The following is a 22,416-nucleotide window of genomic DNA, read 5'->3' on the forward strand; positions in this document are numbered from 1 at the left end:
TTGGATCCCTTTAAATATTCCAAATTCAAGGTCTATCAACATCAACTTGTTGACGGTTTCCACGTAGCAACAGATGATTTTCTCTACACTGTAAAAACAAATGCAAAAAAGGCAGAAGCAGCAAAAGGAGTAATGAGAAGATTTTACAAAGAGGCTGAAATGTTGTGGCTTTGCGACCTACAGAGCCAACCGCAAGAAAAGGTGGAGTTTCACTTTAAGCTCAAGCGTGTCCCGCTAGTAGGATATAGTCCGAGATGTCTTACATGAAGTAGTGATCTTGGGGGGGCAGGAATTTTTCTTGACTTCCTGTCAGTCGGCTCATATAAGAACCCTACCTAGTTTGAAATGGTTGATAACAGGGAACAATAGAGTGCTTGTATAATACATGGAGAGAAGACGGACTGCAGGTTGTAGCTTTAGGATTCTGGGCCCGTCCACCATGTGCCATTTATAATACCTGTGTCATCCTATATGGCAGAGGCACCAGAGCCCGGGTGAGACGGCTACCCCTGCACCCCCTCATGTGTGTGCCCCTTTAAGACATTTCCTCATCTTCAGTGTTCGGAGCTGCTGATGGATTTGGGTTACTGGAGATAAAGGGATATTACTAGATAAACCCGCGGTGAGACTATAAATCAGAGGAGCCGCGTCTCTCCTGGATTCTGTGGATTTCACTACGAGATTCTCACATCTTCTAAGTCTCTTCCCAAGTCTTTGTGCTCCATTAAATCTTCTGTGAGAAGAACTTAACCCTGAGAACTATTATTATATTCTTATTTCCATGTTGCCTAAATTAGTTTATCTCTATTCAAAGAGATTTTTGTCTATCTGCTTATGTTATACAGAAGATCAGTCATCAGCCATTATGTATGTCCAGTATATATCATCATTTATCACTTTACAGATAGAATTAATCTACATAAACAGCGGAGTCACTGTGTACATACATTATATTACTTATCCTGTACTGATCCTGAGTTATATCCTGTATTATACTCCAGAGCTGCACTCACTATTCTGCTGGTGGAGTCACTGTGTACATACATTACTTATCCTGTACTGATCCTGAGTTATATCCTGTATTATACTCCAGAGCTGCACTCACTATTCTGCTGGTGGAGTCACTGTACATACATTATATTACTTATCCTGTACTGATCCTGAGTTACATCCTGTATTATACTCCAGAGCTGCACTCACTATTCTGCTGGTGGAGTCACTGTTTACATACATTATATTACTTATCCTGTACTGATCCTGAGTTATATCCTGTATTATACTCCAGAGCTGCACTCACTATTCTGCTGGTGGAGTCACTGTGTACATACATTACTTATCCTGTACTGATCCTGAGTTATATCCTGTATTATACTCCAGAGCTGCACTCACTATTCTGCTGGTGGAGTCACTGTACATACATTATATTACTTATCCTGTACTGATCCTGAGTTACATCCTGTATTATACTCCAGAGCTGCACTCACTATTCTGCTGGTGGAGTCACTGTTTACATACATTATATTACTTATCCTGTACTGATCCTGAGTTATATCCTGTATTATACTCCAGAGCTGCACTCACTATTCTGCTGGTGGAGTCACTGTGTACATACATTACATTACTTATCCTGTACTGATCCTGAGTTACATCCTGTATTATACTCCAGAGCTGCGCTCACTATTCTGCTGGTGGAGTCACTGTGTACATACATTACATTACTTATCCTGTACTGATCCTGAGTTATATCCTGTGTTATACTCCAGAGCTGCACTCACTATTGTGCTGGTGGAGTCACTGTGTACATACATTACATTACTTATCCTGTACTGATCCTGAGTTATATCCTGTATTATACTCCAGAGCTGCACTCACTATTCTGCTGGTGGAGTCACTTTGTACATACATTACTTATCCTGTACTGATCCTGAGTTATATCCTGTATTATACTGCAGAGCTGCACTCACTATTCTGCTGGTGGAGTCACTGTGTACACACATTACATTACTTATCCTGTACTGACCCTGAGTTATATCCTGTATTATACTCCAGAACTGCACTCACTATTCTGCTGGTGGAGTCACTGTGTACACACATTACATTACTTATCCTGTACTGACCCTGAGTTATATCCTGTATTATACTCCAGAACTGCACTCACTATTCTGCTGGTGGAGTCACTGTGTACATACATTACATTACTTATCCTGTACTGATCCTGACTTACATCCTGTATTATACTCCAGAGCTGCACTCACTATTCTGCTGGTGGAGTCACTGTGTACATACATTACATTACTTATCCTGTACTGATCCTGAGTTATATCCTGTATTATACTCCAGAGCTGCACTCACTATTCTGCTGGTGGAGTCACTGTGTACATACATTACTTATCCTGTATTGATCCTGAGTTACATCCTGTATTATACTCCAGAGCTGCACTCACTATTCTGCTGGAGGAGTCACTGTGTACATACATTACATTACTTATCCTGTACTGATCCTGAGTTATATCCTGTATTATACTCCAGAACTGCACTCACTATTCTGCTGGTGGAGTCACTGTGTACATACATTACATTACTTATCCTCTACTGACCCTGAGTTATATCCTGTATTATACTCCAGAGCTGCACTCACTATTCTGCTGGTGGAGTCACTGTGTACATACATTACATTACTTATCCTGTACTGATCCTGAGTTATATCCTGTATTATACTCCAGAGCTGCACTCACTATTCTGCTGGTGGAGTCACTGTGTACATACATTACATTACTTATCCTGTACTGATCCTGAGTTACATCCTGTATTATACTCCAGAGCTGCACTCACTATTCTGCTGGTGGAGTCACTGTGTACATACATTACATTACTTATCCTGTACTGATCCTGAGTTACATCCTGTATTATACTCCAGAGCTGCACTCACTATTCTGCTGGTGGAGTCACTGTGTACATACATTACATTACTTATCCTGTACTGATCCTGAGTTACATCCTGTATTATAATACTCCAGAGCTGCACTCACTATTCTGCTGGTGGAGTCACTGTGTACATACATTACATTACTTATCCTGTACTGATCCTGAGTTATATCCTGTATTATACTCCAGAACTGCACTCACTATTCTGCTGGTGGAGTCAGGCCTGATTTACACGAGCGTGTGCGTTTTGCGCGCGCAAAAAACGCTGCGTTTTGCGCGCGCAAAAAGCATTTGACAGCTCCGTGTGTCATCCGTGTATGATGCGCGGCTGCGTGATTTTCGCGCAGCCGCCATCATAGAGATGAGGCTAGTCGACGCCCGTCACTGTCCAAGGTGCTGAAAGAGCTAACTGATCGGCAGTAACTCTTTCAGCACCCTCGACAGTGAGTTCCGATCTCAATATACACCAACCTGTGAATCAAAAAAAGACGTTCATACTTACCATGAACTTCCTGCTTCCTCCAGTCCGGTCTCCGGGCCGTTGCCTTGGTGACGCGTCCCTCTCTTGTCATCCGGCCCCACCTCCCAGGATGACGCGGCAGTCCATGAGACCGCTGCAGCCTGTGATTGGCTGCAGGCTGTGCTTGGCCTGTGATTGGCTGGAGCTGTCACTTGGACTGAATTGTCATCCCAGGAGGTCAGACTGGAGGAAGAAGCTGGGAGTTCTCGGTAAGTCAGAACTTCTTTTTTTTTTTACACGTTCATATATATTGTGATCGGAAGTCACTGTCCATGGTGCTGAACCAGTTTAACTCTTTCAACACCGTGGACAGTGACTGTCTCCTGCCGTCGCGTACCCGAACATTTTTTGCCGGGTTCGGTCAAAACGAGTTCGGCCGAACCCGGTGAAGTTCGGTTCGCTCATCTCTAATTTGACACTCCGTTTGGATGTTTGTAAACAGAAAAGCACGTGGTGCTTTTCTGTTTACATTCATCCTTTTGACAGCTCTTTTGCGAATCACGCAGTTCGCACGGAAGTGCTTCCGTGCGGCATGCGTGGTTTTCACACACCCATTGACTTCAATGGGTGCGTGATGCGTGAAAAACGCACGATTATAGAACATGTCGTGAGTTTTACGCAACGCACTCACGCTGCGCAAAATTCACGCATCGTCTAAACTGCCCCATAGAGTAATATAGGTGCGTACGACACGCGTGAAAAGCACGCGCGTATATTACGCTCGTGTAAATGAGGCCTCACTGTGTACATACATTACATTACTTATCCTGTACTGATCCTGAGTTACATCCTGTATTATACTCCAGAGCTGCACTCACTATTCTGCTGGTGGAGTCACTGTGTACATACATTATATTACTTATCCTGTACTGATCCTGAGTTATATCCTGTATTATACTCTAGAGCTGCACTCACTATTCTGCTGGTGGAGTCACTGTGTACATACATTACTTATCCTGTACTGATCCTGAGTTACATCCTGTATTATACTCCAGAGCTGCACTCACTATTCTGCTGGTGGAGTCACTGTGTACATACATTACATTACTTATCCTGTACTGATCCTGAGTTATATCCTGTATTATACTGCAGAGCTGCACTCACGATTCTGCTGGTGGTGTCACTGTGTACATACATTACATTACTTATACTGTACAGATCCTGAGTTACATCCTGCATTATACTCCAGAGCTGCACTCACTATTCTGCTGGTGGAGTCACTGTGTACATACATTACATTACTTATCCTGTACTGATCCTGAGTTACATCCTGTATTATACTCCAGAGCTGCACTCACTATTCTGCTGGTGGAGTCACTGTGTACATACATTACATTACTTATCCTGTATTGATCCTGAGTTACATCCTGTATTATACTCCAGAACTGCACTCACTATTCTGCTGGTGGAGTCACTGTGTACATACTGTAAAGGATCTGCCAGGCACAACTTCTGTGTATACGCCCATGGGTAATCAGTCTGCACCTGGTTCTATGTCTCTGAGACTGACTCCATCTTCCACCACTCAGGATGGCAGGCTTAGGAGTGGGAGAGCCTATCGCAGCCTATTTATACCTGCCTTTCCTCTTCCTCCTTTGCTTGTGATTCTTCTCGTGTGGTTTCCTGGCCTTGCTGCAGCTCCTAGCTATTTGACCCTGCTTCATACTGACCCCGGCTTACTGACTACTCTCCTTCTCTGCCTTTGGTACCTCGTACATTCCTGGTTTGACTTGGCTCGTTCACCTCTCTTGTTGCTCACGGTGTTGCCGTGGGAAACTGCCCCATTTCCCTTTGCTTGTGTCAGCTTGTCTGTCGTGCACCTACTGAGCGTAGGGACCGTCGCCCAGTTGTACCCCGTCGCCTAGGGCGGGTCGTTGCAAGTAGGCAGGGACTGAGTGGTGGGTAGATTAGGGCTCACTGTCTGTTTCCCTACCCCCCTGTCATTACATAATCACAAGCCCATATACCTAGGCTACCCTGGTCCCTCACTCTATTATGGACCCCCTTGAGACCCTGGCTCAGCAAATGCAGGGTCTCTCCCTACAGGTCCAGGCCCTGGCTCAGAGGGTCAACCAGCCTGACGCTGCCATGGTAGTACCCCTCACCTCACGAACCCCACCTCAAGTTGCCTGACCGGTTCTCAGGGAACCGGAGGACCTTTCTCTCCTTTCGGGAGAGTTGTAAGCGCTACTTTCGCTTAAAGCCCCACTCCTCAGGTTCTGAGAGCCAGCGGGTGGGTATAATTATGTCCCGGCTCCAGGAAGGGCCCCAAGAATGGGCCTTCTCCCTGGCTCCTGACACCCCTGAACTTTCCTCCGTTGACCGTTTCTTTTCTGCTCTCGGACTCATTTATGACGAGACTGACAGGACTGCCTTTGCCGAGAGTCAGCTGGTGATCTTACGTCAGGGTAAGAGACCTGTGGAGGAGTATTGTTCTGACTTTAGGAAGTTGTGCCTGGCAGATCCTTTACACATACATTACTTATCCTGTACTGCTCCTGAGTTACATCCTGTATTATACTCCAGAGCTGCACTCACTATTCTGCTGGTGGAGTCACTGTGTACATGCATTACATTACTTATCCTGTACTGATCCTGAGTTATATCCTGTATCATACTCCAGAGCTGTACTCACTATTCTGCTGGTGGAGTCACTGTGTACATACATGACATTACTTAACCTGTACTGATCCTGAGTTACATCCTGTATTATACTCCAGAGCTGCACTCACTATTCTGCTGGTGGAGTCACTGTGTACATACATGGCATTACTTATCCTGTACTGATCCTGAGTTACATCCTGTATTATACTCCACAGCTGCAGTCACTATTCTGCTGGTGGAGTCACTGTGTACATACATTACATTACTTATCCTGTACTGATCCGGAGTTACATCCTGTATTATACCCCAGAGCTGCACTCACTATTCTGCTGGTGGAGTCACGGTGTACATACATTGCTTATCCTGTACTGATCCTGAGTTATATCCTGTATTATACCCCAAAGCTGCACTCACTATTCTGCTGGTGGAGTCACTGTGTACATGCATTACATTACTTATCCTGCACTGATCCTGAGTTACATCCTGTATTATACTCCAGAGCTGCACTCACTATTCTGCTGGTGGAGTCACTGTGTACATGCATTACATTACTTATCCTGTACTGATCCTGAGTTATATCCTGTATTATACTCCAGAGCTGCACTCACTATTCTGCTGGTGGAGTCACTGTGTACATACATTACATTACTTATCCTGTACTGATCCTGAGTTACATCCTGTATTATACTCCAGAGCTGCACTCACTATTCTGCTGGTGGAGTCACTGTGTACATACATTACATTACTTATCCTGTACTGATCCTGAGTTACATCCTGTATTATAATACTCCAGAGCTGCACTCACTATTCTGCTGGTGGAGTCACTGTGTACATACATTACATTACTTATCCTGTACTGATCCTGAGTTATATCCTGTATTATACTCCAGAACTGCACTCACTATTCTGCTGGTGGAGTCAGGCCTGATTTACACGAGCGTGTGCGTTTTGCGCGCGCAAAAAACGCTGCGTTTTGCGCGCGCAAAAAGCATTTGACAGCTCCGTGTGTCATCCGTGTATGATGCGCGGCTGCGTGATTTTCGCGCAGCCGCCATCATAGAGATGAGGCTAGTCGACGCCCGTCACTGTCCAAGGTGCTGAAAGAGCTAACTGATCGGCAGTAACTCTTTCAGCACCCTCGACAGTGAGTTCCGATCTCAATATACACCAACCTGTGAATCAAAAAAAGACGTTCATACTTACCATGAACTTCCTGCTTCCTCCAGTCCGGTCTCCGGGCCGTTGCCTTGGTGACGCGTCCCTCTCTTGTCATCCGGCCCCACCTCCCAGGATGACGCGGCAGTCCATGAGACCGCTGCAGCCTGTGATTGGCTGCAGGCTGTGCTTGGCCTGTGATTGGCTGGAGCTGTCACTTGGACTGAATTGTCATCCCAGGAGGTCAGACTGGAGGAAGAAGCTGGGAGTTCTCGGTAAGTCAGAACTTCTTTTTTTTTTTACACGTTCATATATATTGTGATCGGAAGTCACTGTCCATGGTGCTGAACCAGTTTAACTCTTTCAACACCGTGGACAGTGACTGTCTCCTGCCGTCGCGTACCCGAACATTTTTTGCCGGGTTCGGTCAAAACGAGTTCGGCCGAACCCGGTGAAGTTCGGTTCGCTCATCTCTAATTTGACACTCCGTTTGGATGTTTGTAAACAGAAAAGCACGTGGTGCTTTTCTGTTTACATTCATCCTTTTGACAGCTCTTTTGCGAATCACGCAGTTCGCACGGAAGTGCTTCCGTGCGGCATGCGTGGTTTTCACACACCCATTGACTTCAATGGGTGCGTGATGCGTGAAAAACGCACGATTATAGAACATGTCGTGAGTTTTACGCAACGCACTCACGCTGCGCAAAATTCACGCATCGTCTAAACTGCCCCATAGAGTAATATAGGTGCGTACGACACGCGTGAAAAGCACGCGCGTATATTACGCTCGTGTAAATGAGGCCTCACTGTGTACATACATTACATTACTTATCCTGTACTGATCCTGAGTTACATCCTGTATTATACTCCAGAGCTGCACTCACTATTCTGCTGGTGGAGTCACTGTGTACATACATTATATTACTTATCCTGTACTGATCCTGAGTTATATCCTGTATTATACTCTAGAGCTGCACTCACTATTCTGCTGGTGGAGTCACTGTGTACATACATTACTTATCCTGTACTGATCCTGAGTTACATCCTGTATTATACTCCAGAGCTGCACTCACTATTCTGCTGGTGGAGTCACTGTGTACATACATTACATTACTTATCCTGTACTGATCCTGAGTTATATCCTGTATTATACTGCAGAGCTGCACTCACGATTCTGCTGGTGGTGTCACTGTGTACATACATTACATTACTTATACTGTACAGATCCTGAGTTACATCCTGCATTATACTCCAGAGCTGCACTCACTATTCTGCTGGTGGAGTCACTGTGTACATACATTACATTACTTATCCTGTACTGATCCTGAGTTACATCCTGTATTATACTCCAGAGCTGCACTCACTATTCTGCTGGTGGAGTCACTGTGTACATACATTACATTACTTATCCTGTATTGATCCTGAGTTACATCCTGTATTATACTCCAGAACTGCACTCACTATTCTGCTGGTGGAGTCACTGTGTACATACTGTAAAGGATCTGCCAGGCACAACTTCTGTGTATACGCCCATGGGTAATCAGTCTGCACCTGGTTCTATGTCTCTGAGACTGACTCCATCTTCCACCACTCAGGATGGCAGGCTTAGGAGTGGGAGAGCCTATCGCAGCCTATTTATACCTGCCTTTCCTCTTCCTCCTTTGCTTGTGATTCTTCTCGTGTGGTTTCCTGGCCTTGCTGCAGCTCCTAGCTATTTGACCCTGCTTCATACTGACCCCGGCTTACTGACTACTCTCCTTCTCTGCCTTTGGTACCTCGTACATTCCTGGTTTGACTTGGCTCGTTCACCTCTCTTGTTGCTCACGGTGTTGCCGTGGGAAACTGCCCCATTTCCCTTTGCTTGTGTCAGCTTGTCTGTCGTGCACCTACTGAGCGTAGGGACCGTCGCCCAGTTGTACCCCGTCGCCTAGGGCGGGTCGTTGCAAGTAGGCAGGGACTGAGTGGTGGGTAGATTAGGGCTCACTGTCTGTTTCCCTACCCCCCTGTCATTACATAATCACAAGCCCATATACCTAGGCTACCCTGGTCCCTCACTCTATTATGGACCCCCTTGAGACCCTGGCTCAGCAAATGCAGGGTCTCTCCCTACAGGTCCAGGCCCTGGCTCAGAGGGTCAACCAGCCTGACGCTGCCATGGTAGTACCCCTCACCTCACGAACCCCACCTCAAGTTGCCTGACCGGTTCTCAGGGAACCGGAGGACCTTTCTCTCCTTTCGGGAGAGTTGTAAGCGCTACTTTCGCTTAAAGCCCCACTCCTCAGGTTCTGAGAGCCAGCGGGTGGGTATAATTATGTCCCGGCTCCAGGAAGGGCCCCAAGAATGGGCCTTCTCCCTGGCTCCGGACACCCCTGAACTTTCCTCCGTTGACCGTTTCTTTTCTGCTCTCGGACTCATTTATGACGAGACTGACAGGACTGCCTTTGCCGAGAGTCAGCTGGTGATCTTACGTCAGGGTAAGAGACCTGTGGAGGAGTATTGTTCTGACTTTAGGAAGTTGTGCCTGGCAGATCCTTTACACATACATTACTTATCCTGTACTGCTCCTGAGTTACATCCTGTATTATACTCCAGAGCTGCACTCACTATTCTGCTGGTGGAGTCACTGTGTACATGCATTACATTACTTATCCTGTACTGATCCTGAGTTATATCCTGTATCATACTCCAGAGCTGTACTCACTATTCTGCTGGTGGAGTCACTGTGTACATACATGACATTACTTAACCTGTACTGATCCTGAGTTACATCCTGTATTATACTCCAGAGCTGCACTCACTATTCTGCTGGTGGAGTCACTGTGTACATACATGGCATTACTTATCCTGTACTGATCCTGAGTTACATCCTGTATTATACTCCACAGCTGCAGTCACTATTCTGCTGGTGGAGTCACTGTGTACATACATTACATTACTTATCCTGTACTGATCCGGAGTTACATCCTGTATTATACCCCAGAGCTGCACTCACTATTCTGCTGGTGGAGTCACGGTGTACATACATTGCTTATCCTGTACTGATCCTGAGTTATATCCTGTATTATACCCCAAAGCTGCACTCACTATTCTGCTGGTGGAGTCACTGTGTACATGCATTACATTACTTATCCTGCACTGATCCTGAGTTACATCCTGTATTATACTCCAGAGCTGCACTCACTATTCTGCTGGTGGAGTCACTGTGTACATACATTACATTACTTATCCTGTACTGATCCTGAGTTACATCCTGTATTATACTCCAGAGCTGCACTCACTATTCTGCTGGTGGAGTCACTGTGTACATACATTACATTACTTATCCTGTACTGATCCTGAGTTACATCTTTTTTTTTAACCGAACTCTAAAAAGAAGAAAAAAATTCTAGCCCGGGAGCAGAGCCAGCCGACTCGTGTCATGAAATAGACGATTATAAATCAATTAATGGCGGCTTTTCATTAACCTCTGCCTGCATAATGTGTTTAATTAACCGCTGTACTGCGGCCTGACAATGCTGCGAGATTAGAAGAAAGAGACAGAGAAGATGAACAAGAGATAGAATAAAGACATAGGAGCCGGATGCAGCAAGTCCGCCTCTGTAATAAAAGCCCAGGGAATAGCGCAGCCTCTGTAAGTAATGGCCTTGTTCCCCTGTACACAGGATATACTCTATATTAAGGACAGAAGCAATTGTTACAAAATGTCAGCTGCAAATTTAGTTCTCACTATTGTTACATCTCTGAAATGGCATATTTCCAATCAGCAACTCACAGACACTTTCTCCATGGGATGCTATCTCCATCCACAGGCCTGCAGACCTGTAACGGTTTCAAACAGGGGTGCAATGGACCCCCTCCGGCTGGTAGCAATGACATCATCAATCACAAAAAATAGACCTTCCATGGTTGTTAGCAATGACCTCATCAATCCCGGCAATGGACCTCCCCTGACTGTTAGCAATAACTTTATCGATCCCAACAATTGACCCTTCCCCAGACTGGTAGCAATGACATCATCGATCCTCACAATAAGCCCCCTCCCTTTCTGGTAGCAATGACATCATCGATTCTCACAATATGAGATAGATAGATATGAGATAGATAGATTGATATGAGATAGATAGATAGGAGATAGATAGATAGATAGATAGATAGATAGATAGATAGGAGATAGATAGATAGATAGATAGATAGATAGATAGATAGATAGATAGATAGATAGATAGGAGATAGATAGATATGAGATAGATAGATATGAGATAGATAGATATGAGATAGATAGATATGAGATAGATAGATAGATATGGGATAGATAGATAGGAGATAGATAGATAGGAGATAGATAGATATTAGATAGATAGATAGATATGAGATAGATAGATAGATAGATAGATAGATAGATAGATAGATAGATATGAGATAGATAGATAGATATGAGAGATAGATAGATATGAGATAGATAGATATTAGATAGATAGGAGATAGATATTAGATAGATAGATAGATAGATAGATAGATAGATATGAGATAGATATGAGATAGATAGATAGATGGATATGAGATAGATAGGAGATGATTGATAGGTAGATGAGATAGATCGGCCCTGTTCACACACCGCAGCAAAAATGGCGTCAATGGAAGGCGGAGGCGTATTTTTCCCACTAGCGAAAAAAAAAACGTTTGCGGGAAAAAGCAACGTGCCCTTTATTTGGATGTTTCCGTCTCTGACCTCCCACTGACATCAATGGGAGGCAGAGAAAGCAATTTTTGTGGCAAAAAGCGGCAAAGAGCGTGCAGGCAGGTCAAATCTGCACAAAACTCTGTGTGAACAGGGCCATAGATGGATAATTATTATTCGTATTAAGTCTCTCGACTCCTGGCGACCATATAAATAGTTTCTTCAGAATGACTGAGATACGTATAAGATGGACGGCTGCGCCCTACAGTATCTATAGCGAAGACACCTGGAGACATGAGTAGGACAGTAGAGAAGACTTCCTCACCTAACAGCTGCACAATCTGTGTCCAATCTTCTCTGTGTACAATCTCCTCTGTGTCCAATCTTCTGTGTCCAATCTTCTGTGTCCAATCTCCTGTGTGTCATCTCTCTATTCCAATCCCACTTCTAGATTGCCAATCTCTCACATCTGTAGTCCGTGACATGTAGCGTAACACTGTCATATATTTGTTTTTTTTTATTTACTTGCAGGATCCAGATGTCATTAACACATCTCTGCCTGTAGAATATGGGCCAATCGTTGAGGAGGAGGAAAAGGTCCCTACACGGCCAGAAGATCCAGATGTCATCCCGCCACTCCTAGTGACACCAGGGAAAACCGGTAGAGAAGACAGACATGGTCTACAGTCTCCACCTCCCGTGCCGACAGTCCGAAAGGTTCCTAATAAAGTCCACGCTGAACCGCAGGGTCGCCCGGATCCTAGACAGGTTCCAGATGGAGGGCGTGAGAACCAGGTATTCGCACAAGCCGATCCAGCCACAGAGCTACACAGCACTGGAGGATCCCGAAACAAACCTACCAATCTTTGGAATCCCACCTACGGTTCATGGTTCACTGGAAAAACGGTAGACAAAAACATTTCTCCTGCAGATCAGCCAGTTCCCGAGAGAGAGAATATAGTCAACGAGGGAACCTGTCCGGCTGCCCCCAGGATTACTGCTGGTGGACTCCCAGGCTCCTCCGTTCTTCTAGAGCCATCTACACTGACTTCAAACATTCAGGAAGTGCCTCTGTTCAGGCTGCGTCACTTTCCATGCGGCAAAGTAAATTATGGCTATCAGCAGCAGGGCCTACCCGTAGAAACACCCGTTCCCCCGTGTCCCACCAAACACAAAGACTTTATCCCTAGGAGCAAGAGTAATCCAAGTCAGGAGAACGTGTAATACCTCCTACTGCCGTCTCTTACTGGGGAAAACTTGGGTTATGGCCACACTTATCAGAAGAAACGCCAATAATGGAGTTCTTTTTTTCTAATATGTGCCAAACATTTCATCGTCATTCCATAAAAATACAACTACACATCACCGCAGACCATGGAAACCATAATTACCTTGCAGATGTCAATGGATGAAGAGGACTTAGCCAAGGAATTAATACAGGACCACTCTTTCCCTCGAGAACAGTTGCTATCCCTCTAAGGCCTTATTCAGACGAACGTGGGGAAACTCGGACGTGCAAAACTGTAGTTTTTTACATTCGCGTTGCCCCTGGGCGGGTCCCGTTTTCACGGATCCCCATAGACTTGAGTCTATGGAGGGATCCGTGAAAACGGAAGAAAATAGAACATGTTCTATTCTTCAATGGACCCTTCGTACGGCCGTGTGAACGACCCCATTGAAATACACGTGTCCGTGTGATGGCCGTTGCTTTAATGGCCGTCATATACTACGGTCATCTGAATAAGATCTAACAGTGTGGACTATAAAGCCTATAGCATGGAGCACAACCATACCCGGTCATAATCATTTCTCTCTCGCGAAGTCTAGTGGCCACTCCAGAAAGAAGCCTTCTCTAAACTGGAGCCACGCGTTACCTCCATCTGCTGAACCCCAGTGGTTACGATAGCGAATATTGAATTTGAGGTCCCTTTTGATGATGGGGATTCTCTGTTCCTACTATTTTGTTTATATAAAGTGTTGGCCTCAAGGTTTGAAGGGAGGGGATGAAAAACACCCCAAAAGTGGGTCGTTCTAAACATTTTTGGAATCCGTTCTAGCATGGCATACAATTCAAAAATGTTGGATGGTAGGCTCTAGGATTCAAAAAGTTTGGATTAACCTCGGCTGAACCTGCTGATTTCTGTTGGACTGTCCAGCTCTCTTAGGCCTCATTTACACGAGCGTGTGCGTTTTGCGCGCGCAAAAAACGCTGCGTTTTGCGCGCGCAAAAGGCACTTGGCAGCTCCGTGTGTCATCCGTGTATGATGCGCGGCTGCGTGATTTTCGCGCAGCCGCCATCATAGAGATGAGGCTAGTCGACGCCCGTCACTGTCCAAGGTGCTGAAAGAGCTAACTGATCGGCAGTAACTCTTTCAGCACCCTCGACAGTGAATGCCGAACACAATATACACCAACCTGTGAATAAAAAAAGACTTTCATACTTACCAAGAACTTCCTGCTTCCCCCAGTCCGGGCTCCCGGCCGTTGCCTTGGTGACGCGTCCCTCTCTTGTCATCCGGCCCCACCTCCCAGGATGACGCCGCAGTCCATGAGACCGCTGCAGCCTGTGATTGGCTGCAGCCTGTGCTTGGCCTGTGATTGGCTGCAGCTGTCACTTTGACTGAACTGTCATCCCGGGAGGTCGGACCGGAGTTATCGGTAAGTCAGAATGTCTTTTTTTTTTTTACAGGTTCATGGATTTTCGGAGCGGAAGTCACTGTCCATGGTGCTGAACCAGTTTAACGCTTTCAGCACCGTGGACAGTGACTGTCTCCTGACGTCGCGTACCCGAACATTTTTTACCGGTTTCGGTCAAAACGAGTTTGGCCGAACCCGGTGAAGTTCGGTGCGCTCATCTCGAATTTGACACTCCGTTTGGATGTTTGTAAACAGAAAAGCACGTGGTGCTTTTCTGTTTACATTCAGGAGTTTGACAGCTCTTGCGCGAATCACGCAGTTCGCACGGAAGTGCTTCCGTGCGGCATGCGTGGTTTTCACGCACCCATTGACTTCAATGGGTGCGTGAGTGCGCGAAAAACGCACGATTATAGAACATGTCGTGAGTTTTTTTCTGCGCACACGCGCTGAGCGCAATTCACGCATCGTCTAAACTGCCCCATTGACTAATATAGGTGCGTACGACATGCGTGCAAAGCACGCGCGTCGCACGCGCGTATAATACGTTCGTGTAAATGAGGCCTAATATGTATGGAGATCTCTCGACTCTCCCCAATGGGAGACATCAGGGGAAGAAGGATTGGGCATGTTGGATTTCCCAATGACCCAACCTTAAGTTCCCGCGGGCGAGGAGTCTCTGCCAGAGGGGTCAGGCAGCGGCTTCTTCCCCTCTTCATAAGAAAGTCGTTCTGAGCCTCAACCGACCAACCTGGGGTATGAAATTAAGGCAAAAGCCAAAGATTGGTTTTCATGGTTTTATAGCCCCCTTTTATTTATTTTGTTTAAAAAATGTCCTCCAACTTTTACGTCTTATCGTAAGGATGTTGTGTTATGAAACAGGAAGACAAACTTATAACTGGAAATTTTTGAGAACGGATCTCACCCCAAAAATAATTAGGGACCAAACACCTTCCTCATTTGGTATTCCACGCAATATTTTTGTTCTTACGTCAAACATTCTCCACTTGTCACTGGTTTTCTTCTCTTGGTTGTAACGGAAAGTTGCTGTTCTTTCAGCTGCCATGCAAAGCCATACTGCTACCTCAAGCTGACCATACACATATCCATTCGCCTCTGCTCCGACCAGCATTGTGATCGGGACGCAGCTCTTTAAAAGGATTGCACAGTATAAGAAATATAGGACTACTTTTTACTGAAACATTGCCACACCTGTCTTTGAGGTTGTGTCTGGTATTGCATCTCATGTCCATTGAAGTAAATGGGGCTAAGCTGCAATGCCACACACAACCTGCAGACATGTGTGGCACTGTTTTTTTAAAAGCAGCATATTTTTCTAATTCTGTATAATCCCTTTAAAGGGTCATACACGGCAAATGATCTGCAATGATCGGAATGATTCTCCCAATAAAAAAATTTTCAACTGTTTCAAATATGCTAAATTTGAATGCTACAAAAATTTGTAACAAAAGCTAAAGCAGATCTGAAAATTAAACATATTTTTATCAGTCGGAAAAATCGTTTAAAAGTCCCATAAATGTAACAATTCTAGCGACCGATCGTCTGTTATAGTCCAGACGTTAAAGTATTATTCCCACCTCTCCGATAGCTGCGCCTCTCCATAGCATAAAAGGTTTGAAATTCTGGTGCACGCCATCGTCGTGCTAAAATGTGAAACTTTTTACTTTCCGATAGTGGCTAGAAAAGGGGTGTGGTTTATCCAAAGGGGCGGGGCTGCCACCGGAACGACTGATTGATTGTAATAACTGGTCAGTTATGGCGTAAATCTACACCTGTTCATAGCAGATCTGCATTTCTGTTGCACGGACAATTGAGATTCGTCAAATATATTGAGAGATGTGCACCTTTAAAAAAAAAAATAAAAAAATTGTTCTGAATTATAAAAAAAAAATCAAAAAAAAAAATCGAAGGCTTCGTTGACATCTGCATCGGGGCTTTGCTCAGGGGTTCCGTTTGCATCACCATTCATTTCAATGGCGACGGATCCGGTAAATCAAACGTTTTCCGCTTGTCCCTGTTGTGTAAGGGTTTCGTCATTTTGATGGAATCAATAGCGCATTCGACTACGGTATTGCGTCCGTCAAAACAACGGAACCATTGCACACGGAGACAAACGGAAACCATTTACACCAGATCCGTCACCATTGAAATCAATGATGATGCAAACGGAAACCTACAGGATTCCATATAGGAGTACCCCTGACAGAAAGATCTGACAGAACCCATGAACAGAGCCCCGACGCAGATGTGAGCGAAGCCTAAATTGCGCATTTTTGTAAATTAATAACCTAATTTGAAAACAAAAAAACAATGTGATTGAATGTTGTATGACCAAATTTTCGAGCATCCGGCTTCTTTCTGCGAGGGGTCACACGATCGACAATTCCCTACGTTCCACGTTCATTCATGCGCTTATGTAACAGCCACGTATTCTTCGTTTACATCCATTCCTGCCCCATAGGCTCCGCAATCCAATTTTCCGGTCTCCGAAACATACATTAGCACCAATTTTATAGGAACCCTATTAACCTATGTTTTTGGAGCGGGGGAGGAAACCTGAGAACACGGGGAGAATATACAAACTACATGCAGATGGTGCCCTTGGTTGGATTTGAACCCTGGACACCAATGCAAACCACTGAGCCACTGGTTCACAGTAATCCAAAGCAAAATTGGCTGCCAATCTCAGTTGAGTTTAGGAGATCGAGGACATCCCTTAAAATCGCCCATGAGACACGACAAACCCCCATTTCCAACTTATTGCTGACAAGAACGGGCGCACTCATATTGGGCACGTCCTGGGCATACGTAGGCAGTTTGGGCCAGACGAGGGACGATTCCGATAGTCGGTAACTTGCCATCGCTCGAGGAGGTGGTGCTGATCACAACACATTCACCTTCCTACGAGAAGTTTGCAAAAAAAAATAAAATTCCTCCTCACTGATCTCGTTTACTTTTCATCTCCCAACGGCCCGGAGGCGAAAGCCCAAAAATTTGCTGAATCAGATTTTGCCTCCAGTGACATCTTTGAGTCTGGTATTAAGATTCCTTGCCTCGGGCTGCGCTTTCTGCTCTTCAAACCCTTTAAGATCCTCGGGGAGAACAAACTTTCCAAGTGATGAGTCTGAAGTAGAGTTAAGCAACGAGAGATGCAAAATAAAGTTCATTATAATCAGGTCAAACAAAAACACAAAGTCTTTCCCCCTAAAGCCTCTTCAGATACGACGTTTTATTAAAAAAACAAAACAAAAAAACAAACAATCCATGACTAAGGTCCAGCCGCCATCTCCCACTCCCTGGCTGTCAAACCCAATGAGAGTGACAACCCCGTCACCAGGGTATAATAAGAGACAATATTAGAAACCACAAGCAAGCATGGAGGAAGGTCTAGAGAGAAAATATTAGAAACCACAAGCAAGCATGGAGGAGGGTCTAGAGAGACAATATTAGAAACCACGAGCAAGCATGGAGGAGGGTCTAGAGAGACAATATTAGAAACCACGAGCAAGCATGGAGGAGGGTCTAGAGAGACAATATTAGAAACCACAAGTAAGCATGGAGGAGGGTCTAGAGACAATACTAGAAACCACAAGCAAGCATGGAGGAGGGTCTAGAGAGACAATATTAGAAACCACGAGCAAGCATGGAGGAGGGTCTAGAGAGACAATATTAGAAACCACGAGCAAGCATGGAGGAGGGTCTAGAGAGACAATATTAGAAACCACAAGTAAGCATGGAGGAGGGTCTAGAGACAATACTAGAAACCACAAGCAAGCATGGAGGAGGGTCTAGAGAGACAATATTAGAAACCACGAGCAAGCATGGAGGAGGGTCTAGAGAGACATTATTATAAACCACAAGCAAGCATGGAGGAGGGTCTAGAGAGACAATATTAGAAACCACGAGCAAGCATGGAGGAGGGTCTAGAGAGACATTATTATAAACCACAAGCAAGCATGGAGGAGGGTCTATAGACAATATTAGAAACCACAAGCAAGCATGGAGGAGGGTCTAGAGAGATGATATTGGAAAACAAGGACATGGCGGGGTTCTACAGAGACAATATTAGAAAATGAATGCAAGCTTGGAGGAGGGTCTAGAGAGACAATATTGGAAATCATGAGCAAGCATGGCAGGGACCACAGAGACCATATTGACAAATGTTAGAAAACGTTGAGGTCTAGGGACAGTATTGTAAAATGTGAGAAAGCATAGAATGTTCTATAGAATGTTCTATGGAGACAACATTGGAAACCATAAGCAAGTAGGGACTAGAGAGACAATATTAGAAAAGGTTTCCCTTTAACAGACTCTACATTGAGGTCCAAGCCATCTCCAGTCTTTAGGGAGAGAAGTCTATGATAATATTGGAGATTGTTTGCGTGTTAAGAAAAAGTAAGACAAACCTTGTTAGTTCTAGAATGTGTCTCCAAAAATGGCAGTAAGTCCGGGGCCAGTCCTGTCTCATGTAGCTGCAGCTGGAACAGATGATACAATATTGCTTAGGGTAGTTCCAGACATGTATTATGAACGGGAACGGCTAGTATTTCAGAGTGTGTGGTCTCTGCAGCAGCCGTGTGAACTGTTCTGTGTCCAGCCTGTGGATGGAGCAGCTCTCTCTTCCTCTCTCCAGCAGTAGTAAGCATCACTCAGCAGTGGAATTACTTTCTGATAACCATTTGCATGTAGGGAAACCTGAAAACCTTTGGCAGTAGTCTGCAGTCACAAAACACTTTTGTGAGGGGAAGTTGTCGTTTTGATTGACAGGAGGCGGGGCTTCAGTGTTCCGCTGATCACTTGTTTCCAATAAATAGTTACATAGTTAACAACTACATTATTACGAAAAAGAGGGTTTCAGGGTACGGGACACATTTCTTAGTATTTGCTTTTTATATTTTCTGTTCACGTTATGTACATTTTTATTATTTTTGAAGATTTAGAAAAAGGGTTTATTAAGATCTACGATGTCCTGCGGTCTCTATGTAGCATTCAATATCTATACTCTACATAGGGGATTTTTCGATTTAACCAATAACATAACTCCAGATATTACACAGTGGGGAAGGGAAGCAGCACGCCAAATATTACATAGTGGGGGAGGGGAGCATCACGCCAAATATGACACCGTGGGGGAGGGGCGCATCACATAACTAAATCCTTCACTCCTTACCAGAATATTTATAGATAAAGCTGCATATTAAAAACCTTTTCATGGGTTAAGTGTCGTCAAGCAGCTTCAAAAAATGATATACTTTTACATACACTCCAGTTCCATCCAGAGCTGCATTAAGTATTCTGCTAGATGCTGCTTGGGATCTGACTGCTGTATTAACAGACATCCCACAACAGCTAAGCTAGGATCCTATAAACGCACTGCATTTAGATGCATGGCATTCTGGGAGATTTTTGTCTACCCCATCAGGCTACTGGACAATGTTTGGTGTAAACACTACATAGACCACAATGCAACACGGTGCAGCAGATGAAAACGACAAATATTGGGAAACTTTGCAAAGTAGTTTTTCTTTAATTGTATTCCACTGACTTTGATTTACATGACATTTAAAGCTGCACCAACAATACTGGTTTCCTGTTAGCTCTCAGGCTGCAGGACCTCACATCCTCCTGCTCTGTTACTTAAAAGGGTTACGCCAGTTTTAGGTAAACAAAGCTACTCTACTGCACATTTTACACTGTCTCCCGGGCATTATTGACTAGCGGCAGCCAGCAGAAATTTTAATGCAGATCTGGATGTGAGTGGAGTATAAGAAATTATAACTCAAGAGCAATAGCAAGTACAAGTTGAAGTACCCCTATATTACCCATTTGTGCCCGAATAGGATGCTTTGTATATACATTACTTATCCGGAGTTATACCCTGTATTATACTCCAGAGCTGCACTCACTATTCTGCTGGTGGAGTCACTGTGTACATACATTACATTACTTATCCTGTACTGATCCTGAGATACATCCTGTATTATACTCCAGAGCTGCACTCACTATTCTGCTGGTGGAGTTACTGTACATATATTACATTACTTATCCTGTACTGATCCTGAGTTATATCCTGTATTATACTCCAGAGCTGTACTCACTATTCTGCTGGTGGAGTCACTGTGTACATACATTACATTACTCATCCTGTACTGATCCTGAGTTATATCCTGTATTATACTCCAGAGCTGCACTCACTATTCTGCTGGTGGAGTCACTGTGTACATACATTACATTACTTATCCTGTACTGATCCTGAGTTACATCCTGTATTATACTCCAGAGCTGCACTCACTATTCTGCTGGTGGAGTCACTGTGTACATACATTACATTACTTATCCTGTACTGATCCTGAGTTACATCCTGTATTATACTCCAGAGCTGCACTCACTATTCTGCTGGTGGAGTCACTGTGTACATACATTACATTACTTATCCTGTACTGATCCTGAGTTATATCCTGTATTATACACCAGAGCTGCACTCACTATTCTGCTGGTGGAGTCACTGTGTACATACATTACATTACTTATCCTGTACTGATCCTGAGTTATATCCTGTATTATACTCCAGAGCTGCACTCACTATTCTCCTGGTGTAGTCACTGTGTACATACATTACATTACTTATCCTGTACTGATCCTGAGTTATATCCTGTATTATACACCAGAGATGCACTCACTATTCTGCTGGTGGAGTCACTGTGTACATACATTACATTACTTATCCTGTGTTATACTCCAGAGCTGCACTCACTATTCTGCTGGTGGAGTCACTGTGTACATACATTACATTACTTATCCTGTGTTATACTCCAGAGCTGCACTCACTATTCTGCTGGTGGAGTCACTGTGTATATACATTATATTACTTCTCCTGTACTGATCTTGTGTTACAGCCTTGATAAGTAATGTAATGTATGTACACAGTGACTCCACCAGCAGAATAGTGAGTGCAGCTCTGGAGTATAATACAGGATGTAACTCAGGATAAATAATGTATGTTCTCACAGTGACTAAACTTTACCTAGATTACCTCTGTATATAAAGTGTAAGATGCTGTTCATACTTGAGCATACCCTTTATGTATCTTCCATATATTATACATTGAGTCTATTACATTTCACTTTCACTATGGTCCTTCCCGTGTGAACATTTTTCCTTTGTAAATATCATAACGTGACAGATATCCCCAGATTCGGCAGCTGATGAACAAGCAGCGCTCGCCGCCATTGTGTACAGAAGCTTTGAGGACATCTGCTTAGTATAAAGCAGTTTATGCAACGTGATTTCTATGGGGCTGCCACATCAGGGATAATATTATAGAACGACATGGAATAAATGTACAATATTATATATAGGACTGTAGCATTCGATACGTATTTTGTATTCATTCCCGTATTTGTATTGTATTTGCGTGTTACATGTCTAAGCATGGAGATCAATAAATGCTCTACACTGATTACATTTACTTCATGGCGCTCCGTTTCATGGTTTCGCACCACCCTTCACGAGCCCTGGAGAGTGTGATGAACAAAGATTTGGAGCAGCTGGTCATGTGATCCCTCTTAGCAAATGGGCTGACAGAAACCTGCAGTATGCACTGCTTCCTATGGAGTTCATAAGTGCAACAGCTCCCCCTAGTTTGCAGTTTTTAAGAAATCGGACATCCCAACTTTACTTCAAACCCCCAATGAGAATTGCAGATTTGGGAATAGGCTCTTAGAAGGGTGATTCGTCACTACCCTCACCATAAAGTAATGGGGAGTATGAACAATTTTTCAAAGCGTTTTTGTTTTTTTGCCCCAATGCATCCAAAATAAAAAATAAAGGAACTCTGCAAATAATCTTGGTTCAAAACTCCTTCCGTTTGGTGTATGAA

General features: G+C 44.3%; 1 protein-coding gene across 1 annotated transcript in view; it reads left to right on the forward strand.

Annotated features, from left to right (window-relative positions):
* Positions 1–14,823, forward strand: part of ALK (ALK receptor tyrosine kinase) — a 180,966-nt gene extending 166,143 nt beyond the window's left edge. Inside the window, exon 20 of the mRNA XM_075863769.1 lies at positions 12,414–14,823. Coding sequence (XP_075719884.1) covers positions 12,414–13,106 — 693 coding nt within the window. The 3' untranslated portion in view covers positions 13,107–14,823. The remainder of the gene's footprint in view (positions 1–12,413) is intronic.
* The last annotated feature ends 7,593 nt before the right edge of the window (positions 14,824–22,416 follow it).

This window comes from Rhinoderma darwinii, chromosome 4 (assembly GCF_050947455.1).
Source record: "Rhinoderma darwinii isolate aRhiDar2 chromosome 4, aRhiDar2.hap1, whole genome shotgun sequence".
Classification (NCBI taxonomy): domain Eukaryota; kingdom Metazoa; phylum Chordata; class Amphibia; order Anura; family Rhinodermatidae; genus Rhinoderma; species Rhinoderma darwinii.